Below are 23,393 nucleotides of genomic sequence, written 5' to 3'. Positions count from 1 at the left end.
AAATTTGTCCTCTGGCTTTTACATACGATTAAAACCCATCTCATTCAGGACAGCCCCCTCCTTTAGAATTATGAATATTTCCATTCAATCAAATGGGCATCTTTGACCTGATAAAATGTTAGCCTATAAATAGAGCACATGCCCAGAAGCAACCCAAATTACAACATAATTTAATTTGCCAAAAGCATGTGAAATCCATAGTTGCCATTTAAGAAAAAAAACAGACTTTCTCTGGAAATACATTCAATGAGGAAATAAGGGGAAAAACATTTAGTTTTAATCAAAAATGAATTTGGTAGGTATTCACATTGCAAAGTTGAACTAAAAAAGTTTGTTTTCTGGCATAGTGGACTTAATTTCAAATTTGCGTAAATTCTGAAAGCCTTGTTTCCTTCCTAAAAGCGGGTTTGTATAGAAGTTCAGATATCTTAGCGCACAGTATCACAATTGAACAATTTCTACCTGACAGGGTAATTCACTATAAGGACAAGATATCTGCAATTAAAACCAGTTTTTATTTCACAACAGAGTAGTTGGATATGCTGTAAAAAACATATAAAGCATAATTATGATATAATATACAAATTCTCAGAGGTGCTGAGACAAACATTAGTTTTATTCCCTAGCACGTTAAGCAAAAACACATTATGAGATTTGTCATTTTTATATAAAAACAACATGGAATATGGAAGGCAAGAGTGTCAGCTATCAGGACATGCAGGCATCCGAGTGTTCACTTGTGCACTGGCACTGTTAAAGTATTCCCGTAAGACATAGGGCACAAAAAGAATGTATGTTGGGTTTGTTTCTTTCAAAACTAAAATTAACCTGAAAATGAAAATTGGTTGAATGTTCACTCTTCTATATTTCCTTACCAACACCGTTGTGACGATGAGCGTGCGGTTTGTCAAGGACTCACTGACGTTTGGTCCTCTTCCTTTAGGAACATCTGTGATGTTCAGTCCATCTGAGGGGTTCCATGTTCCCACCTGTAAAGTGTTAAAATAGAGATTATCAGATATGAAGGATACCGACCTTAAACCTATTCACTATTTTGCTTACAAGTTTATATAACTGGATTCTGGCACTTGACAAGAGGACACAAATTTGCATCACTAAATGGTAGCTATATCGTTTTCCGGTCTGCACACACCAATCTTTTCCTTTTTAGGACTTTGTTTAAATAAAACATCTGTTATCTGTGCCTTTATGTCATGTGAAACATAATAATAAAATGTATTATTATTTTTTTTTCATACTTAAGCATGAATATAAAAATTACCTCTTATATTTGTGTGAGAGTTGCCACCTTGTTTCTACGTCACATTTAGAACTGTGACTCAGCCTAAGATTTTTGTTAACAACTTCACAGTTTTTTCACATCTCCATTGCTAGACTTCTATGTGCAAAATAGTGCAGGCAGAATCTTTCTATATGAGGTGGCAGTAGGTTTTCAAATTTTCACTGAGGAAGCATGGGAAATTAACAAATATTTGCATGAAATAGCATGAATATGCCTTTCATAAAACCAGATGTGATTCCATAGCTGGAAGGCATAGAAAAATAAGAAAACAGGACATCAAGTAAAAATCATAATGGCTAATTAAGGATTTTCAGTGCTTGATTCAATATGATTTTAGAGCACCAGGAGCCTGAAAAGGTTCCATTTTAAGGCACCTTGCTAATTTAACGCAAACAAAGGAGAACATTTCATTTTAGCTATATATACAGTTGTCCTTGAGAAACCTAGTTTTATCTATATGTGTCAAACACCAATATTAGATTGCATCACTTCATAGAACCTGTTAGCGGTGACACTATTGAATGTAATTTGGGGTGTACTGAGGCCAAAAAATGCCAAATAGCATCACTCTATTGGGTTTTTTTTCCACCAGATTTGGTGGATGATGATCAGTCAGCACAATATTATTTAGCTGATTCCTTATTTTATTGGTTCATTGTGCTATTTAAATAACTAAATACAATTATCATAGAAATTATTTACAATAGTGCAAATTTTTTTTTATATGAATTACATTGTTGTATAATTTATAAAAGCTTCATTCACAAGGACAATGCATTTTAACCTCTTAAGGACCGTGGTATTTTTCTGTACCCTTCACAATCAAAGCTTTTTAACATTTTGTTCAAATATGGGGAAAATTTTAAAAAACAAAACACATTTTATGACTTTTTTGAAAGATCGTTTACTCTTTTACAAATGCTAATAAAAACCGCTAAATATATTCTAATATTTGTCCTGAGTTTAGAAATACCCAATGTTTTTATGTTTTTTTTTGCAAATTATAGAGCAATAAGTACAAGTCGAATATTGTTACGCCCAAAATATTTTTTTTAAATCAGGTCATTCTACTCATGTCCTATTTGGGACATAAAATAATTTAACATCTGGTCATCCCGCTCCCATGTCCTTTTCGGGACATCTTTGAACCAGGCTAATTCAATTTACCCAATCAAACCATATATTTTGGAATAAACCTGTAAACTCCACAGGACATTTCAAATGCTGGGATATAATCTCTTTCCATGAACTAATTCTACTACCAGCCTTTGTCAAAGTTTCTGGTAGTATTGTTTTGTGTTTTTTAACACACATTGTAATTCAAGTAATTTACAGCTGCTATGTGTCACTGCCAAACAACATCCCAATATGTGTTCAGCAACATCTCCTGAGTACAGCGATACCACCCATGCATAGGTTTTACAGTTTTTCTGTGGTGCAAAAGGTGTGCATTTATTTTTGAAATTTTACATCTGGTCCGTCTGTGCCCATGTCCTATTTGGGACACCTTTGAACCCAGCCAATTTAATTTACCACATCAAACCATACATTTATTAAACTAAACCCCTTGTGGGTATTTTAAATGCTAGTATTTTAACTTTTTCCATGCCAGGATTTTTGGGAATATACAGCTCTATTTTTATTATTTTTACTATTATTTATTATTTTGTATAGCACCATCAAATGCCGTAGCACTGTACAATTTGACTTACAGAGACAATGATGAGGACCCTGCTCAAACGATCTTACAATCTAGAGGCATTTAGGGTGTATTACACAATAGGTAAAAAGTAAAAGTGCCATTGTTAGGAATGGACAAGCCACACTAGTGAAATTATTGCAGAAGAGGGACTGGGGACTAAAGGAATATGGAAGGGCGTTAATGTGAAATGTTGTAAGCGTCCTTAAAGAAGTTGGTCTTGAGTGGTTTTTTTTAAGGAATAAAGGCAGGGGGAAAGCCGGATAGGCTGGGGGAGGGAATTCCAGAGGATAGGGGCAGCCCTAGAGAAATCTTGTAAGCGTGAATGAGAGCAAGAAATCAAAGGAAAGGATAGAAGGAGATCATTGGATGAGCAGAGAGACCGGTGTATTGAGAGATGAGTGAGGAAATGTAGGTAAGTGAACTGATGTGAAGGGCTTTAAAAGTAAGAGTCAGGATTTTGAAATGAATCCTGAAGCGCACAGGCAGCCAGTGAGGAGACTAACAGAGGGGAGAGGTGTTAGTGAACCGAAGGGAGAGGAAGATAAGTCTGGCAGCAGTATTCATGGTGGATTGTAGAGGGGTGAGACGGTTAAGAGGGAGACAAGCTAAGACAGAATTACAATAATCAAGGCAGGAGATAATAAGGGCATGGACAAGAGCCTTAGTGGCATGCTGTGTTAGGAAGGGACAGATGCGAGCAATGTTTTTAAGATGGAGACGGCAGGTTTTTAGAGACAGACTGAATGTGTGTGGGGGGGGTGAACGAAAGGTCAGAGTCAAGAGTGACACCAAGACAGCGGGCATGAGGAGACGGGGAGATGATAGCACCATTAAAAGTTAAGGGAAACTGATGGGGGGGGGATCTTAGCGTTGGAGGGAGGGAAGATGAGAAGAAATGCAAAGTTTTTGTCACTTCTAAATCTTGAATCCAGTGAAACAAATAATAGAAACACAAAATGTGTCCAAGCTACTGTGAGGTAAATGTTTTTATTCAAGTCAGTTTGCATAATATAACAATAATTGACATTCCTCAGGATTCTTCTGTAGTTCTGCATTACTCGAGTACGGAGTACCCTACACTTTTGTTACAAGTTCCAATATCTTATACTCCGCTCTATAAAGTTTATTTTAAGTCTATTTGCCAAGAAAGTAAACAGCTCCTGTCAGCTTTATTCAAGTTTAGAACTTGCTACACTACCTGAAATATCATCCAAACCTCTCCCTTAATGTTTTGGCAGGAAATTTAAACACTAGCTGAATCAGAGCAATTCTCATATTCCATTATTAAATCCAAAAATATGGTTGCCAATTAACTCAAAAAAATATGGGTCATAGTTGCGGGTCAGCAAGGGCAGAACCCCAAAAGGGTAAAGTCACAAAGGGGTAAAGCCACAAAAAGGTAAAGCCACAAAGGGGGCAGATCCCATCAATGTTGCATGACCCTGCAAGATTGAGTTTCTGTCATGGTTTGTGCATTATAGGGACTGTTTCTTTAATTACTCATTACCTAATGTGGTCACTCCCTATTTAAACCTCTACAGGTGATCCAAGGAAGGGCCCCACCGCTAAGACCGGAGCTGTATTTACTAAGGATTCATCTGCTTAAACATCTCCTTTACCTGAACGAAGTTCCCTGCACCTACTCCTCTGTTTCTGAATTACTTTAAGGATTCTCCTTTTGCCTACCTCTCATTGCACAGCACTGACGGATTCCCCGTATACATACCTCTGAACTTTATCCCAGTTTATTCTCCATTTCTGCTGCACCTTACTAAAGGATTCCCCTTTATCAGACCGCTTCACGTTTACTCAAGTATATCTGTTTGCCTACTGATTTGGATCCTTATAACGCCGTTCACCCCTTCAGCTTGAAGAGACTTTTGCTACTTACCTACTCCATTGGATCTCCAGCCGACTGCTCTGTTTGTCCAGCCTCATAGCTGCTCTCCAAGTCACTTGCACTACAGCCCTTCTGAGAGACAGCTACCAGGACCCCCCCTCCAGCTAACCTCCGGTATTATAATTTTACTTTGGGCTCACAACCTGGACTTTTCTTCTTTATTATAAACCCTATAAAGTCTACAGATAACAGAGGCTATTGCTTAATCTGCTTGCTTTTCAAGTATAATTAAATTGCATTTTTGTTACAATAAACATCATTGAATATTATGCTGGGATTAGGCTGGGATTATTACCGTATTTGCTCGATTATAAAACGACCGTGATTATAAGACGACCCCCAAAACTGAATATTAATTTAGGAAAAAAAGAAAAAGCCTGAATATAAGACGACCCTATAGGAAAAAAGTTTTACCAGTAAATGTTAATTCATATAAACTATTTGTTTAATAAAAGCTATGATTGAGAAAAATATTTTGGTTTTATTTCCTTCTATTTTCCAACCTGCCCCCCCACATAACGTACATCTGCCCCAGAAATGCCTTATACCCCCTATATGCCACTGTGCCCCATGATATGCCTTTTAACCCTCTAAATGCCACTGCGCCCCATGATATGCCTTTTAACCCTATATGCCACTGTGCCCCATGATATGCCTTTTGACCCCCTATGTGCCACTCTGCCTCCAGAAATGCCTTATACCCCTATATGCCACTCTGGCTAGCAGCGGGGGTTGTCTGCGTCCATCGCGCAGACCTTCCCCGACTGTCAGAGAGAATTCCCCGCACCGGTGCTGGGAACTCTGATCTCTGACAGCCGGGGAAGGTCTGCGCGATGGACGCAGACAACCCCCGCTACTAGCCACACCTCCTTCCGGCTGCAGAGTAAGTTGTCTACGCGAATCGCGCAGACATCTACATGCTGCCCCGGCTACACACCGGGGACTCAGAAGCACCGGTAAGTGGGGTGGGGGGGGGGGGACAGGAGGATCCAGGTCCCCTGCAGCTGCGGGGGATCTGGATCTTAGTCGTCTCATAGTCAGACCTATTTGAGGTCTGATTATAAGATGACCCCGATTATAAGACGAGGGGTATTTTCAGAGCATTTGCTCTGAAAAAAAACCTCGTCTTATAATCGAGCAAATATGGTATTTGATGCTTTCCAGGAGGATCTGTACTTCGGTAGTACATCGAAGTGGCACAGCCGGCTCATCTCCCTGGCGGCACCAGGAACACCAGGGAGGTGATGCAGATGGCGTCATTCCCCAGTAGCTGAGTGAAGGCCTGGGAGATTGCACAGCTGCCTCATCTCCCCAGAGCAGCAGGAGCATTCGGGAGGCGTACAGGTTGTCTTGTCACACCATGCCATCGCTGTGGTGAGCCAATGACAGAGATCACTGTGTTTAGCCAAACACATGTGGTTGTTTACTGGTTCCGACTGACTGCTGGTAGTATAGGTTTAGAACATCATGAAAGTTTCAGGGGATTAACATACATTAGTATTTTAAGATACCATGTAAATTAATTAAAGGAATTAAAGGTTTTGTTCAACTTGCACATCTTTATTGTTGCATAAACAAAATCTGGTCTATAAAAGTTATTAAATTATTTCTAATAAAGTTTAATCACATGAAAACAACACAGAGTTTTAAGAAGCTTTTCCAGTCTCTATAGTAGCAATCAGTGAGTTATCTTGCTTCACATGACAATTTAGCCTTCCAGGAAAAAATTCTACATGAGGAGACATTAAAAATAAAAAATCTTGGAAGGGTTTAGGCATTCAGTACTAGGAATAATGTTTACCTATAAGAGTTTTCACAGTTACATTTCTTAAAGAAACCTTTTTCTTTAACTGTTCGGTAAACAAAAAGATCTTACATTAGAAGTAAGGTGTAAAAACCACAGTCTGGTTACGTACTGCCCTATGTCTGCCCCAGCACTACCTACATAAAGATTGATCAGAAATAACCACAAAGTAGAGGAAAGTAATAACATAGCAATAATATAGTATGAAATAGTATGTGAACACTGTGACCTAGTTACTCTTGTTGATCTATTTGGCATCCTAATTATATATTCATATTATGTCCATTCAACTTGTAAACAAATGCAACAAACATATAGGAACTCAAATTCACAAAATGTCTCTAAAAATTGAATCTCCCCTAATAATGTCACTATTCCTTTGGAGTAATATATATATTTATACATAGTACCTTATGAAAACAAAGCAATTCCTCACTTTTTGTTCTTTATGTACATCCATGGTGGGCCGGTCTACTAGTGACCCATTAAAAATTGCGGAGAACCACATTCTCTCCCTCAGAGACCAACAACTCAGCAGCAACCCAGAATACACAGCAGAACTACAGTTCTTGATTTTTTTGGGAAAAAATTAAAAAGCTTCTTTTTGTGACTGGGAAAACTAAAACAAATTGTGGAGGTGCACATTTTAAATTTTTCGACAACAGGTAAAATCAACCTTAAAGGTTTTGGAGTGAAGGTGTAGCAATACCTTTTCCAGACCGTCTTCCCTCAAGCTGATGATATCCAGATCAAAATCTGTTCGGAGCCCGCTGGTTTTATTGAAAACGATTCGTCCGGTCAGGCCTTCCCACTGGGCCTGTAGATAAAAGTAGGGCATTTATGACAATTAACAAGACTCATAAATCATCACTCGGTGCATCAGTACAATGCTTCATTTGAATTCATTTTTGCACTCTGGGTTTTTTCCTTTCCTCATACAGATCCCCAAAGACCACGGTTAATTAATAATCACCTCATCATCGCTTGTTTCATGATTTTAGCTGGTACATTCTATAACTGTCTACTGTGTTACCTGTATTCAGAGATATGTGACCCATCTATCTTCATTTTTTTAAAGATAGGGAATGCTTTTTTAATACTGTGCAGATTACTGGGGTTTTGTTTGCTTCAGAGAGCAATAAGCATACGGTAAATTAACTATTTGAATTAAAATAACTCAATCAATGTTCTAGTGAAAAATCACAAAAATAAGAGCATAGGGTCACAATTTTAAACAGGTTTACGTTCCTTGGACACCGACTTTTCTCTTTAATGCTGTGAACACCATAACAAGTCACCTAGTTTTAACTATTTAATACATATTACATACAAAGGTATTGAAGCCCTGTATGGGATTTCAAAACGTCACCACTTAAGCCCCACTACATGTACTAACGGTACTAACTGAATTTAAACCAAAATAATAGACAGAACATATAGTTTGGATTAGCATAGCTATAGCATTTTTTTGTTTTTTTACGTTTATTCAACCTACAAATCATATTCAGATGGCTGTATTAATTTACTTTGAATCTCATTTACCAACTAAGGCAACAAGAGCTCAAAGCAGTTCAATGCCTTTGGATCTTACTTCAGTTGTCCTAGGAAACCTTTCACTTATGGGACTATCTTTGTTGGCCTCAAAGGGTGAGTTAAGGATACCCAGATTTAGAATTGGTGAATACCTAAATATTTTCATGTTTCCTGCGGTCTTATACCCCTGAAATGTATACAGTAATATTAAACTCCATCTTCAATGATCAATTAATGATTGTGAGAACATTTAATTTTGGGATGTGCAGACACTCTGTACATAAAATGTAATATAAATAATACTGGAGCCTAAGCTTTTTCTTAACTTATGTACGGATTTCAATGTGTGCTACAGAAAAAAAAAAGAACTTGCCGGCATCTCCTGCACAGACCTCCAGCTGTACTACCCTTACTACAATTTGCTCCCACAGTAATCCTCAGGGGTCATCAGAAATTCTTGAAGTGCTGCTGGCCAGCGATAAGTGCTGATAATCAGCAGGGTCACGCCAGCCTGACAAACTAGCCAACTTTAGGATAACCTGGACGTTTCAAATCCATGTTTCAACAGAGGCGTTAAACCTAAACCCAAGCAATAATGAAGATTCTTAAAACTGTGTGATCTTAACCTTTCAAGTTAAATATTCAGCTATGTTTACGTTGGATTGGTCCATAATTGTAATAGCTAAGTTGTTACCTTTTACCTATAGAAGAGATTGTTTTCATTAACATAATTAGCAAAATGTCAAGAGGAAGGTGATTACTTTCAAGAAAAAAAGCCTACATGGTGACATTTTGGTGCCAAAATTAATGCTAAAGTTGATTGATGAAGATTTTTTAAGATCTCAACTTTCACCTTCAAGATCATGCATCTAACATACACTCTCCCAACAAACCCACACTCTATTGAATATAAAAAAATATACAATTATATTTTTATACTTTCAAACTGGATTTAGTCATTAAAGCTGGAACCAGCTGATTGAATGTTAATAGGCAGAATATTTTTTAGAACAAAGATTATACAGTAATTGACTAAAGTATATTAATGGCAGTGACATATGTCCCAGTTGGGATCAAATGTATTAATGATGGTGAACATCTGTCAGTAATAATGATAGGTTTAATGGTTAATGTCTACTTAACATCATAGTGTACCAATGTCAATTCGAAGTTTAATGAGCTAATTTGTCCTATAACAACGGTATGTTTATTAGGTCTCTCCTTCTGAGAAACTGAGTTCATTAACCTACGAGCTGCAGGTGAGATAAAACTATGTTGTATGAAGGGCCCACCTTCTTCTGCAAGAAAGGGTAAGTTGATCTTATCAATGTAATATACAAACCTAATGTAGTAAATAAACAATAAATTCAAAAATCATTCTCTCATTCGTCTCACATCAGCATGGTTCTTGGTGCACTAGAGTTAAAAATGTGGAATCCAGCAACTGATGTTGGTACCAGCTATCATTAAAAGGCAGGTATGAGCAGAACATTTGACCTAATTTCCTTATTTATCCTCCATGCTACAGATGAAGATTATATGTTGCTGGTATTATCCCTACTGGATTGATGGACCCTATCAATCTATTCATCTTCCCTCAATCAATGTCTTGAGCATGGAATTCCATGAAAAGAGTAACTTGCACCATTTGTTCCTGATTTCAAAAATGGCTACTTCTGCCAGCACACAGACAATTATGATGTTGTAAACAAATTAGAAGGGCAGGATGCCAGGGGAAAAATACTTCAGGCAGTGTGCCAAGGGAGCTAAGATTGGCAAGCAAGAGTGCCAGGAAGCCTTTTTTGGCAAATGCAAACTATCCTCTTCTGTACTGTCGGTGAGATGTCACTGAATTGTGACACATTGCACTGTAATAAGCTTGAGAATGATTTATAGATGGCCCTATTCTCAAGGCAATACAGATGCAATGAGCAAAATATTTCAAAGGCCTAGGGCAGCAGGTCCAGAGAGGAGGCAGTCGGCTACAAGGGAGATCTTTGACCAGTCGCTTTACATTATGGAGGCTGCTCCTTTAATACATGAAGTGCCAGAATATGACTTCATATACCATTGGTTTTATTTAAAAAAAGAATAAAGGGTCATTCCTTATTGTTATTAAATTAATAATAATAGATTAACGTTTCTCTTATAGACTACAATAGTAAAATTTCACGAGTGGTGAAGTCTATGCTGAGAGTAAAATGATGACATTCTCTTCTCCGATTGCAGGATTGGAGCAATGACATTACTGGTTGCCCTCAGTTGAATATGGCGGCACTTGTTGTGACGTCATCTCCCCGATCATCCGCCCAGGGGAGATGACATCACCACAATCGCCGTGAACTGAGGTCAATATGGCAGCACTGACAGTGTTGTCATCGCTCTTGACTTGCTCTTCCCTGATTGGAGTACTGGGGAGGACGTTTCCACAGTGCTGCCATTTTGACAGAAGTTGCTGCCGGGCTATGCCCGCAAAGATGCAAATGAACAAAGAAGATAGTAGATGAATGATTGAAGATAGAATAGAATTCTTCAGATGAAAATTCAGAGCTCTTTCCTTCGTTTTTGTCCCATTCGTGAGGAGCCTGGCCTCATTTAAGGAGAAATCTGAATGCACAAGGCATACATATTGAAAACACTAGCTAGCTTGGGATTTGTAACAATGACTGCTCCATGTTGCAGGAAATTGTAGCTGTGCTTATCAATAATATTGGCTTCATCTGATGATAATACTAATACTTGGTATTTATGTTATACCTGGGTTTTTTTTTACTTGGATTATTGTATTCATCTAGCCTTCTGCATTAAATCTTTCAAACGTTTCTCAATCCTTTATTGTTGGAAAAAAGAAACAGGCACTGACATAACGTTAAAATGCGAGGGGAAGGATTCAATAAAATCACATAATGCATGACTCTATCACATGCTGTAATAGGCTAAAATAGTATTTTTTTACTTAGAAGGGGCAGATTGTTCTTGACTATACATCAAATCTCAAACCATCATTCAGAGTTGGGCTTATACAACAGGACATTGGGAGCATAATACAAAAGGCTATTGCTTCAAATAAAACAATAATTACAATTTACAGTATTACTATCCTGTGATATCAATACAGCAGCATATAATAAAGTATCCTCGACCAATGTAATATTCATTTCTGATCATCAGTAACATGTATTACTCGAGTCCTGTTAAATGTTAATATCAGGAAAATGTTTGTTGCCTAAAACAGTGTTTGCCAGAGATGTAATTTACTATTTAGCCTTGCAATATTGTCCCCTAGAGGACACTATTGCTGTAGTAGTTCATTGAATGCAAATGTAGCAGCATTAGATATAAAAATGTCTTTACATAGATTCTTATAACTTCTGAAATTATGTTAATATTTATATACAGTCATGCGAACAAAGTACACCCTCTTTGAATTCTATGGTTTTACATATCAGAACATAATAACAACCATTTTAGCAGATAAATACAACCTCAGATGAACAATAACACATTACTCCGTGTCACAAAAGGGCAGACATTCCGGGTACACTCGCTCCTCCGATTGGATGATAGGGAAGAGTCTTTCCATCGACTCCACTGTAAGAATCCAGAATATTACAAACAGATTCACAGAGAAAGAGAGGTGCAGAAGAGCTTCTTTTCTCCCCAAATCTCAATCAGATTCATGTCAAGACTTGGCCAGGCCACTCCAAAACCTTAATTTTGTTTATCTTGAGTCATTCAAAGGCATACTTGCTTGGGTGCTTCGGATCATTTTCCTGCTGCATAACCCAACTGTGCTTGAGCTCTCTCTCCGGAGACCTCTCCTACCAACATATGATTTCACAACGTGTGTGCACAGTCTCCTGCTGTGGTCCGCCTGGTACAGTTTGCCAAAACGGACAAATTAATGAACTTATATTAAATATTTAGAAGTTTAACATTCATTTTTTGTTTATTTCATTGGGCATCCGTCCTTGTGTCAGGCGCATACCGTACAGCCACAGCCTGTTCCCATTCCTCTCTCGTGATGGGGGTGGCGTGGGTGTCAATCCTTTGTGTGACAGTGTTCATCGCAGCCTCTGTCATCCAGTTATTTACCCCTCGCTTCCAGTGCCGTCTCCCTCGATAGACTGGGGGAAGGAAGTATGGTGGGTGGATCTACAGGCGCGACGTCATAAAAACGTCCTAAAAGTCCTGAGCTCCTTCTTGTCGGCGCTCAGATATTCTGAGACACTCTGTATGCTACAGTGTGTCTCCAGCTCTTTTGCTCCTGTCCCTCTCTCCTGCCTGTTTACTGACCTCGGATTGCCTATTGACCTTGCTTTTGGAACGTTGTTTGCCTACTGACCCCGAATTGCCTATTGACTTTGCCTTTCCCCGTTTGCCACGGACTGTCTCTTCACCCCTGCATATTGGGCTGCTCCTTCATACAAACTACAGGTACCTCACCATACCTGACACCTGTTTTAACAGAATTGCACGAATGCACACAGTAGGTAAAAAGTTTATATGAATCTAAATACATAAGTCTAATAATAACTTTTCAATTGGAAATTTGCATACGTATGTGCAGATGTCTTGAAGGTGTCTGATAAAAATAACACTTTTGCAAAAAAATGCAGCTAGGAGAGATTCATATCACTGCTAAATAGCCAATCACTTCCTAGAAATAATTCTGATCGCTTCATAACTTTTACTTGGTAGACTTAATTGTTATGTCCTGATCATAGAAACAGAAAATGGATCTTAAAAGCCTCTGTGATGTTTTTATGTAAAATAGGAAATAAAAAAAATTACAGATCAGCTAAGGCTCATTTTCTTAACTTACTAGAGAATGCAATTAACGGTTTGCCGAAGAAATCACATGAATTTCTTCTCTAACAGACGTCATCACAGCTGACGTTTGCACAGACAGACTTGGCCTGGTATGAACTTTACCTCCACAAGCTATTTCGAGTTCTCAAATTTCTGCTTGGTTTGTGCTCCCACCTTTTTAGCTATATATGCTTACCACAAATAAAAATTGACCATATGTCCCTGGGTTTGGATGTATTATCACCCCTAAATTATATTATTTTCCTTTCCATATGGGTCCATACATAGTTGCACAGCTATCATGGTGCAGATTTTATTAACAAATTCCCACCAACACTACCATACATCCCTGGTATGCGTGCTATTTGCTGTGCCTATATTCTTATGGATTGTTTGGGAGAGTTGGAAGTCCATTATGTGCACCTGCTCTTGATTCATATGCTGGAGTACCGAGACTGACTGAGCTGGCACCTGATTCACACTTCATTATATGTGAACAAGTTGATACAGTGAACCAGCATGAGTAGGGTTTTTTTTTCTTTCAGCTTTATATTGTTATTTGTACTTGTTATATATACGTGTTCTTCTGTCTTCTTCCTTTGTCTGCTTCTCCCCATTATCAGCTCCGTGAACCAGGCCTTCCAGAGCACTACCCCAAAGTGGTGGAGTTTCCAGACCAGATCTCCCCTGATTGGAGGAATGGGAGAGGGGCTGTCCATGTTGCTTGGCTCTTTTGCAAAAGTACTCAGTGAGGCCAGAATAATGCAGGCAGACTCACGGAGAAAGAAATGCTCCTCTTTCTCCGCCAATCCGTCTCCATTACTATGGTCTTTCAGAGTACATCCACAAAACAGCAGAGCCACAGGGACAGCCTCTCTCCTATTCCTCGTGTGTTCTTTTTTTTCATTTCTTCACCTGACCTGAAACTGCTGATTATCCTGGACATGTCCCGGGACACTGAAAGTACTGAAAGCTAGCCTAGGTGAAGAAGAAACAGGAGTGGGTGACGCTAAACACAGTTCCCCAAACATGATGATCAATAGGCTGTCCTGAAGTCTGTGTAATTTGTTGCCATACCTATGCCAGAGAGTTCCTAGTTATGCAAATGATGTCCTGTAGAAGGTCATCTCTTGGAGGTAAGTAAATTTATAGAAAGAACACTTCAAAAAATAATATCCCAAGGTCTTAAGTCCAATACTGTGCTTTTTAAAATGAATCCAAGCTATTTCTGATGACAGGTTCACTTTGAGGAAGATCCATTCCCTTTATAATCAGTTACTGAAATTCACAGCATTGCTAAAAAGATTCCTTGCCCATTCATGTGCATGATTGACTTCAGCAGGTTTGATGTTTGCATGATCCAAAGCTGCATTCATTTTTGATTGAAATGTTCTTTTTACTGCAAGCACTTTACAGCACAGATGTCCTTCTGGGACAATGACAGGGTATATATTTGAAATATATTCCTTCCTGAGCAGAACAGGAAGCATAGGTTATAACTGAGTTTGTTATACAAACAGGGACAGCCTTAAATGGATTTTTTGTGAGTAAAAATATTGTATTTGGCAAAAACTAATACCAGTATTGATGTAGATTCAGTGTAAACACCGCCTATGGGTTCAAACTACCATGGATGGTGTAGTCTACGATTCATGACACGCTTTTAATTTTCTAAAGTTTACCAAGTCACCTCCGTTTGAGCTGCCACTCCATGGCTCTTTATTCCTTATTTTTACATTATGTAACAAGGAATACATGATATTCACTGTGGACAGGAGCAAAATCCATGGCAAAACAGTTACGTTTTTCAACTGCTACTGTAGGCATTCATCCTAGTCGAATAGATCTATTTTTTTCCCTGAACTTTTGTATGCAGAAAAATGTGCCATATCTTGCTAGGCTCAGACATTGCTGTTGTAGACCAATGAGAGAGACAGAAAGACATAGACCACCAAGTTCTGATAATCCACTAGCAAATGTATGGCGAATGAAGCAGAGCCATGTGGCTCTTCTACAAGCTCCATTTGATGTAATGTACATTTATTGGAATTCTGATTTTGTACCCTGTTCCTTAATTGCTGTTACTATTTGAAACTATAATTAACAAAGTACACGTTACAAGTACAATTGCACATTTTTTGTCTCAAGGAACAAGGAAACTTATATAAGAGATATTTATACAATCCATTCAATGTAGCCTTTATCTCAATTGTATAGATAATACTTGGCAAGTTACCTGACAGGCTACAAAGAATGATGGCCTTCAAGGACTCTTTTTATGGCACTTGTGCTACATTATTGATGAAAAATAAGGACCGAGGACATGATAAGACTTGTCTCCCCATTCAAGTTATTAGTTTAAAATTAGTTCTAAAATCACGCTTACATCTTTGATGAAGTTCATAAAGCGGCTTCCAAATCTCCACGCTTTATGTCTGTGACATTGTAGAGAGTTGACTGTCATCTGTGGAGCACGCTGGTAGCAAACAGACACAATATGGACAGCGTCGTATGTCAGAGCAGCATCTGTCTAAAATAAAGGGGAAAGGCATTGGGGCTGAGCAGAATGCCAGATCCATAAGTTATACATAAAATAAAACAAAATGATGAACAATGTAACCTGGAACAAAACGCATCTAAGTCAACCAAAGCATACATTATTGTAATAACTAAGCATAAAAGAATGGTACAAAAGTTGGCTTGTTCCAAGCAGGCCATTCAGAAAGATTTCCTTCCTTTGCTGCCATTCTTTTCTGTTGCTGCCATTCTTCTTGTTTTCCCTTCACACCCAGATTGATGCTTTTTGATTCTCATTTTTTTTATTTATTCCTCAAGTGGTCTGCTCCTTGTTTAATATAGATTTACACTAAGGGACCGAGAGGCCCAAGGCTATTTCCCTTGGAAGATTAAAACCATAACCCTCCCATACCCAGGATGGGGAGAAGAAACCACTCATCAGGTACCTCTGGATAATTGGGAGTACACATGTTTTTATTTTATTTTCTTTTTCTTATATTGTGTTGTTAATTCAATAATGAAAATTGAGCTGAGATGGTCTTCTATGTCCTGAGTATGTAAGTTGTATATTTTGGTCTGACTTGCACAGTTTTGCTTTGCAGAGTTTATTCACACCCCAGAATGATTAAACTCAAGCTATAGTGAACAGACACCATAGCGAGCTCCACAACAGCTGGACTGTTGTGCCCACCTTTCCTGTCAGGATCTATGTAGAATAGTACCATAAGGCTAGATGACAAGCAGGGCTCTCAACTCCTGATGTGTCTGTATGTATTAATGTATATTTGTTATGTATGTGTTAACTGCCCAGATTAAATTGTACAGCGTTGCATAATTTGTTGGCGCTTAATAAATAAAAGGAAATAACTCTAGTTTTCCTGGATCCATCATTTTTAGGATTAGGGCTATGTAGCACCGCCACAGTCAATGTAACATCACCAAAATAATAATAATAATTAAAAAAATCTGACTTTTAGTTTAAGTATAAAACAGTTTCCTTATTTATGTTTTCATTTTAAACAGTATTTGTACAAAATGAAAAGAAGTGTATAAAATCAATCTAGCCAATTCTTAAAATTAAGTATATATGGTTAATCTCATGTAGCGCTTTATATGATTCCTGATTTAGAGCTACAGTAGATATTCATGTCCCAGGACCACACAGTGTTTCCATCTGGTGCTCCCTTTATTAATGAAATGAGGGGGTTCATTCGTATCTAAGAGAGTGTTATTTTTGAAACAGCTCTAGCATTGCCTCAGCACACTGGCCCAATGACCTGGAACCTCTGAAGCTGCCAGTGTATCATCCTCTGTGTGTGTTGTGTCACACAGAGCAGATGATGAACAGCCCTCAGGGCTAGTGGCATCTGGGATCTAAATAAACTGTGATGAGAGGGGATTAGCCCACTCTGTGTAGAGGGTTTACCATTGCCACAACAGAAAGAAAAGAGAAAGGTAAAGGGATATACCATCTACAGGAAAAGAGGCTTGATGGAGCACGGAAGAATATAATGAATAAGAGAGGCATTAAAGAAAGGCTACAATCAACATATTAGGAGAAGCCGTTTTCTTGCTTTAACGCTATTGACCACTTAAGTGGTCAGTAGAGTTCTGTATTCATACAAAAACAGAAATGAATAAATGACCATTATATGTACCCTTGTTTTTTCACGTACCGTCATTACTCCATCTAGGAGTCCAGTCTCTGGTTTGGGAGCTGCTTGCAGCCTCTCCATTGACCACTTGTCCACAATGGCGCCCACATAAGGATTATCCACATTTAAAATGCGGAAACCAGTCAGGTTCACTCCAGAGTAACGATATGGGTCCAGATCCAATGCATATAGGTCCTTTGAAAGAAAAGGATATGTCTGAATATCTAATTAAAATAGGTTACCCATGTATTAATTTGCAGGAGTACAAGGATAAGTCTCTTAAACAAGGCAGGCTCTCATATGGTTTAACAGTGCAATTAAAACCAAAGTAGGCACATTTCTAAAGCATAATTTTCTCAGTGGTGCTGTGTAAAGCAAAGTGGGAGCCTTGCCTATTCCTGCCTGTATTCTTTGTTTCAGGATTTCCCACTCATTCTCTCCTCGCTCACTAATGTCCCATGCACACAAATGTTTGATGCATGCCAGCCGGTAAATCTCATGGGTCACAGGTTATCCTTGAAAGTAATCTTGAGGTGACCACACTGAAAATAAGTATTGAAGTCAGATATTTCTGTCTGCATGTTGTGATCAATTAAGTATAATGGTTTCTTTCTATACCATTGTGGTAAATGGAGGAATGAAGATGCTGTGTAGAAAACCGCCTCTCCTGTTCATCATATCTGGTTTCAGTAAGCAGGACAATGTATGGTCACTATCCTCACATACACCATGTTATTTTATTATTATCTCTGGTTTACATCCATCCAAATTGTTAATGCAAGTTCAATGGATACAATTAGCAGTTTTGTGAAAACTTAAAGTTGAAAAGGAAAATGTTGCCCCTGCCAACACAGAGATGTTGTGAGATGTGAAAAATGATTTTAGCGCTGCCATTAGTATGCTTTTCTAACTGATACAAAACAACTCACCACCTTTCTGATTTATTTTTCCTTTATGAACCTTATTAATATTTTCATACAATATAACGATGGCTTCTCATGCTCTTCAAATTAATGGAATGCATTTGGTGACAGGTCAACTTAAAAATGCTTTATGACCATTAGTAGCCTTTCAGCAGTGATGGACATTTACTGTAAATTTGCTGTTTGGTTCACTTATAGGACACACTGTATCTTTAAGGCAATTAAACCCAGAGAGTTATCAGGCAATGCATATCTCGCCTGGCAGATAACCAGCTATGCAAGGATGCCAGACAGAATGTTGACGGGTGCAGCGGAGACACATCTTAATGTATCCTTTGGCTGAGATGGATGTCTGGCTATTGTGTTTAATCACACAAAGATCTGCTGTTTCAGGAAACCCAGTGACTTGGTGAGGGACAGGAAACCGTTAACACCTTCCATGCTTGATAGTCTTGCAACCACCCAGTTTTTCACTACCTTTCGAAATGATATTTAACTACCTTTCCACCGTGACAGATGTTACCATTTAGTTGTAATGTGCAGTCATTTCTATTACGACATGTGCATTTTCATGTTTATTGTAATGTTATCTAGTGGCATCACTAGGGGGTGCAGAGAGTGCAGACTGCACCGAGTGACACCATCAGTGGGCCGGCTTTAGGAGTGTATGACCTGTGTGACTCCAAAGGGCCCAAGATCCCCGGCCCTCCACTGTGACCTTGCCAGAAGAGCTGGCAAGGGAGGTCTCCCCTCAACTGCTTTCTCTCTCTGTTTAGGCAGGCAGCTGGACAACGGTGTCTGCCACCCTGCCAATTATTTCCAGTGGTAGACTGGACTGTCTGCTGCTGAGGGAGCAGGGCTGGTTAAAAAGATCACGGCCCAAAAAACAGGCAGAGCAAGGTCTGTTCATACAGATCTCTGTTTCACTGACCCCTTGTAAAACGAGATGGCTATTGATGCTGACCTCATATGAGAGTGCTTAGCACTGAGGCTGTGTGCACCATGAGTACTGAGGCAGAAGTCTATATGAACAGACCTCTTGGTCATACCACAAGACTTTAGAAAGGTAAGAAAGGGGAGACATAGCAAGGAGGAGAAGAGATGAAGACAAAGTAGAGAGAGAGAGAAAGAAGAGAGATAAAAGAGTATGAGTATATGACACAATGATGGAAAGGACAAAGGGACTCTGGGTTGATGATGAGGGGGTGCCACATGGGTGACCCACACAGGACGCCTGAACACTTAAGGCTGGCCCTGGTGACACCCAAAGCTGCTGTCCTGACCGGTTTTGTTTTTTTCTCCACAAGTGCGGAGCAGTGACTGACATGTGTGTCAATGTAACTGTGCGTGCATGTATGTGACTATGTGTGTCTTTGTGATTATCTATGTGCCAAAAGTGTGTGTGTGTGTATGTCACTGTGTGTATCCGATTGTGTGTATGTAACTGTGTGTATGTACTTTCATGACTGTGTATGTGTTACCTTGTGTGTATGTGATCTGGTACGGAAGGAAGTGGGGGGTGACACCATCACTTACCGCACTTGGTGACACCAATCCTAGTGATGCTAATGCTTATTCTATTGCCACCTTACTAATACTTGGGTGTACTGCTGAATATGTCCAATATAACCAAGTACTGAATCTTTTAACAACTTTAATTGTAATGAAATGCAACTGCACCCTCTTGCTCTCCAGGAAAAGCTACACAATATGGTATGGGTGGCTTACATTACTGTGCCCTACTTAGGAGTTGCCAAATGAATCCCTAGGTACTGAACTGTATTCACGAACCGCACACAAATGCAGAAATGATTGTACTAGTAGATCATCTGTGTGCAATGCTGTTCTTATTCCCCCTTCTCATGGCATTTTTATGCAGACTGTCAGCCATCCATACAGCCTATTTTCTGCTTCAGGGAGGCAGCCAGACAATTGGGTGCCTCCCAATTCAGTATAATTGGTTTTAATAATTGGGGGCACCTACTCTGCTCATGACAGATGGGTCACAAGCAGAGCGTTGGGTTAGCCAAATCCATTTTGTGAACATCACATCATACGTCTAAAGCATGGGATAATAACAGGCAGCAGCAGCACAATATAAACAAGGATCCTTATTTTGTAACGTTCACCCAGTCAGTCTAAATATCATGGTCACAAAAATTGCTCCTTGTTTCAAAGAAAATGTCTCACAACACAAAATACTGACCTTCCTTGGTTTTTCAAGACACATCATACTGATAGGGCTCATTGGCCAGAAACCATATTATACTTTAAAAGCCCCATTTCATCACTTGAAAGGACAGTCACATTTGTCCTAGAAAATGGTCATAAACACTGCGGGGCTTTGAATGGGGTATCTAAAGCCGGTCAATGACCAGAAATACTTACAAGTACATCAATATCTATATGTTAAAGGGTGGTCTTTGGTTGCTAATGATCAATGATCTTTAAAGTTGTAACAAAATGAAGGCTAGTAGAGTCTTAAAGCCTGAGCCACTTTATCAAAATACAACATGCTAAAGTGGCATACTACACATCAACTACTCCTTTAATATCGTATTACTACCCCACACCACTCTACAGTGTGTAAAATGGTACATTTAATAGTCCTATGGAAATCATTAGTAAAATGACAAAAAAACTGCAAAAAATGTGTAATTTTACATACAAACATAATGTAAATTGCAGACATTTTTGCAAACCCCTCTATAAAAATGCACAGTTCTACCAGCAAGTTGTCTAGTTTTGTTAACTGTACTCACGCTTAGCGTTTGTTGGAGGTTTAGGGAGCCAAATGTTGACACAACAGTGTAAGATTTGACTTGGGAGCATTTAGATGCTTTCAGTATAACATAATAGGCCAATTCATTAGGCTCTCAGGGCCTCGTACCACTGAATCCAAAGCACACGCTGTACAAGCTAAGAATACATCCACAAGTAAATGTGCGTTAAAACATCACCCCTGTAATATATCTGTCATTGAAAACCTTTGCCAATAATAGAGATTTCTTATCTCTCTATTACAAGGAAGACAGTGCGCAAGCGAATGCAGAAACTGGAGCAATGTGAGCCACCAAGCTAATGGGATTATGATTAAAAGCAGGCAATAGCAAAAAGGAGCCTTACTATACAAGTGGAAAGGTGTTTGTTTTACCACTCATCATCCAAGTTGATGTCAATGGTAAATGGAAGGCACTTCCCACACATCCTGGAAATAAGCATTTTGTTCATGCTAGTTTATCTTTTATTTAGTACAACATCTACTCTAGAAGAGAAGAAACCCATCATATATCTTAAACAGTTCATTTATTTTGATTCAACTATACAAGTAATCCTCAACCATACCTTTAGCTATAAAGACCAAATAATATAGAGAATGTGACATTAAAAATCTTGCAAGCAATATTGCTTCAGAAGTGTAATTGTCCCTCATCATCATCATTATTACTGGTAAGAGAAATAGCAATAATTGTAGGTCCTTGAGTTAAATAAATGTTATTATGTGAGGCCATATGTGGCACCAGATACTACATGGCATGTCACATCAATATAAAGCATTAGGATAGTTTATAATACCTAAACTAGTTATATAATGTACCAAATAATGTTAACCTATGTATATATAATATTGTTGATTATTTTTAAGGCTGGTTGTTCCTAACAAGCTGCTCCAACTGATTTCGGTGAAAAGACTGGGATTATGCTGTGTAGAACTGAGCCTCATGAACACCTCCTTTTTAATATTGAAGAGAACTTTGCATCGGCGTCCCCTACCTGCTCCTTGCCCTATGCAACCATTTAGGTTTCCTATATAGCAGGGTCGACCCTAAGACCAACAAAATTAGTTACTACACTTTGGTTCGGCACACAAAAAAAGGAAACAAGGGTACCTATGCTTTCGAAGATACGTTAATGCAATTCGTTTTACTTTGACAAGAAACTTAATTTAATCTCTTGATTTACTGGGGAGTGTTCAAATATGTATGTTTAATTTGGAGTGTGAGAGCGCACATTTATATAAGTCTGTAAATAACAAGTATGTAGATGTGGCAAGGGAAGGAATTTTTGGCATGCTTGTTTTAATAAGCAATTAAGGTTAACCCTGTGCGTGCTGTAGGAGATCTTGGAGCCAAAATTGGCTTCTTCTGAGCCATATATCGACACAACGTTTCTGACTGTTGGCTTGGTAGAATTTAGATGCTTTCAGTATAACATAATAGGCCAATTCATTAGGCTCCCCAGGGCCTCGTACCACTGAATCCCAAGAACACGCTGTACAAGATAAGAATACAGCCCCAAGGAACTCTGCATTAAAACATCACCCTTGTAATATATCTGTCACTGCACACCAGGGGCATTAATAGAGATTTCTTATCTACTCGTTTATTACAAATCCCTTCTTTTTCTCCACCTTCAGGCATACCTACACATTAAATGCACAAGTCCTAATTAATAGAAGTTTTCCCTCAAGCTGAGTGGAATAGATAATAAGATCAACATTAATTAAATTGGTGGTTAGGTTTGAAAAAATACCTTGAGCGGTGTTTTCTCTCAATATCTGAACTTTTACAAAAATAAATATGTAAAATGGTATCGCCACAGACAGTTTAACTAACAAACTGTAGTGTAAAGGAAATATAAAATTAGGAATAATTATTTTTTAAGATATGGAGCGGCTCTCAAGGGTAGGTTGACGAGAGGACTCCTTTTATACAAGAAGCTTACAAAAAGATACATGTTGCAGAACGGCAATGGTTTTAAAGCAGTTCTGTAGTATATCTTTTTCATGTACTCCAATGGAGTATTTAGAACTTGGATGCAGGGGCGTAACTAGAAACCTCAGGGCCCCGGTGCAGGAATCTGTTAAGGGCCCCCCCCACCCCCAACCCATCTATCCCTTTCTCACTATCTACCCTCTACCTCCCTACCCTCTCCCGTCTCACGATCTCCCCTCTCCCTCCCTAACCCCCTTCTCACAATCTCCCCTCTCCCTCCCTAACCCACCTTCTCACAATCTCCCCTCTCCCTTCCTAACCCACCTTCTCACAATCTCCCCTCTCCCTCCCTAACCCACCTTCTCACAATCTCCCCTCTCCCTCCCTAACCCACCTTCTCACAATCTCCCTTCTCCCTCCCTAACCCACCTTCTCACAATCTCCCCTCTCCCTCCCTACCCCACGTTCTCACAATCTCCCCTCTCCCTCCCTAACCCACCTTCTCACAATCTCCCCTCTCCCTCCCTAC

General features: G+C 39.0%; 1 protein-coding gene across 1 annotated transcript in view; it reads right to left on the bottom strand.

The window, feature by feature from the left end:
• The window catches only part of LOC128472748 (glutamate receptor ionotropic, kainate 3), a 206,578-nt gene that overhangs the window by 65,583 nt on the left and 117,602 nt on the right, over positions 1-23,393 (bottom strand). Inside the window, exons 6-9 of the mRNA XM_053454688.1 lie at positions 17,248-17,421; positions 15,441-15,584; positions 7,419-7,526; positions 876-989 (exon numbers count right to left, since the gene is read on the bottom strand). Coding sequence (XP_053310663.1) covers positions 876-989; positions 7,419-7,526; positions 15,441-15,584; positions 17,248-17,421 — 540 coding nt within the window. The remainder of the gene's footprint in view (positions 1-875; positions 990-7,418; positions 7,527-15,440; positions 15,585-17,247; positions 17,422-23,393) is intronic.

Source organism: Spea bombifrons, chromosome 2 (assembly GCF_027358695.1).
Source record: "Spea bombifrons isolate aSpeBom1 chromosome 2, aSpeBom1.2.pri, whole genome shotgun sequence".
Taxonomy (NCBI): domain Eukaryota; kingdom Metazoa; phylum Chordata; class Amphibia; order Anura; family Pelobatidae; genus Spea; species Spea bombifrons.
Note: the sequence above shows the minus strand (reverse complement) of the source record. Positions and strands in the feature narration are given on the sequence as shown.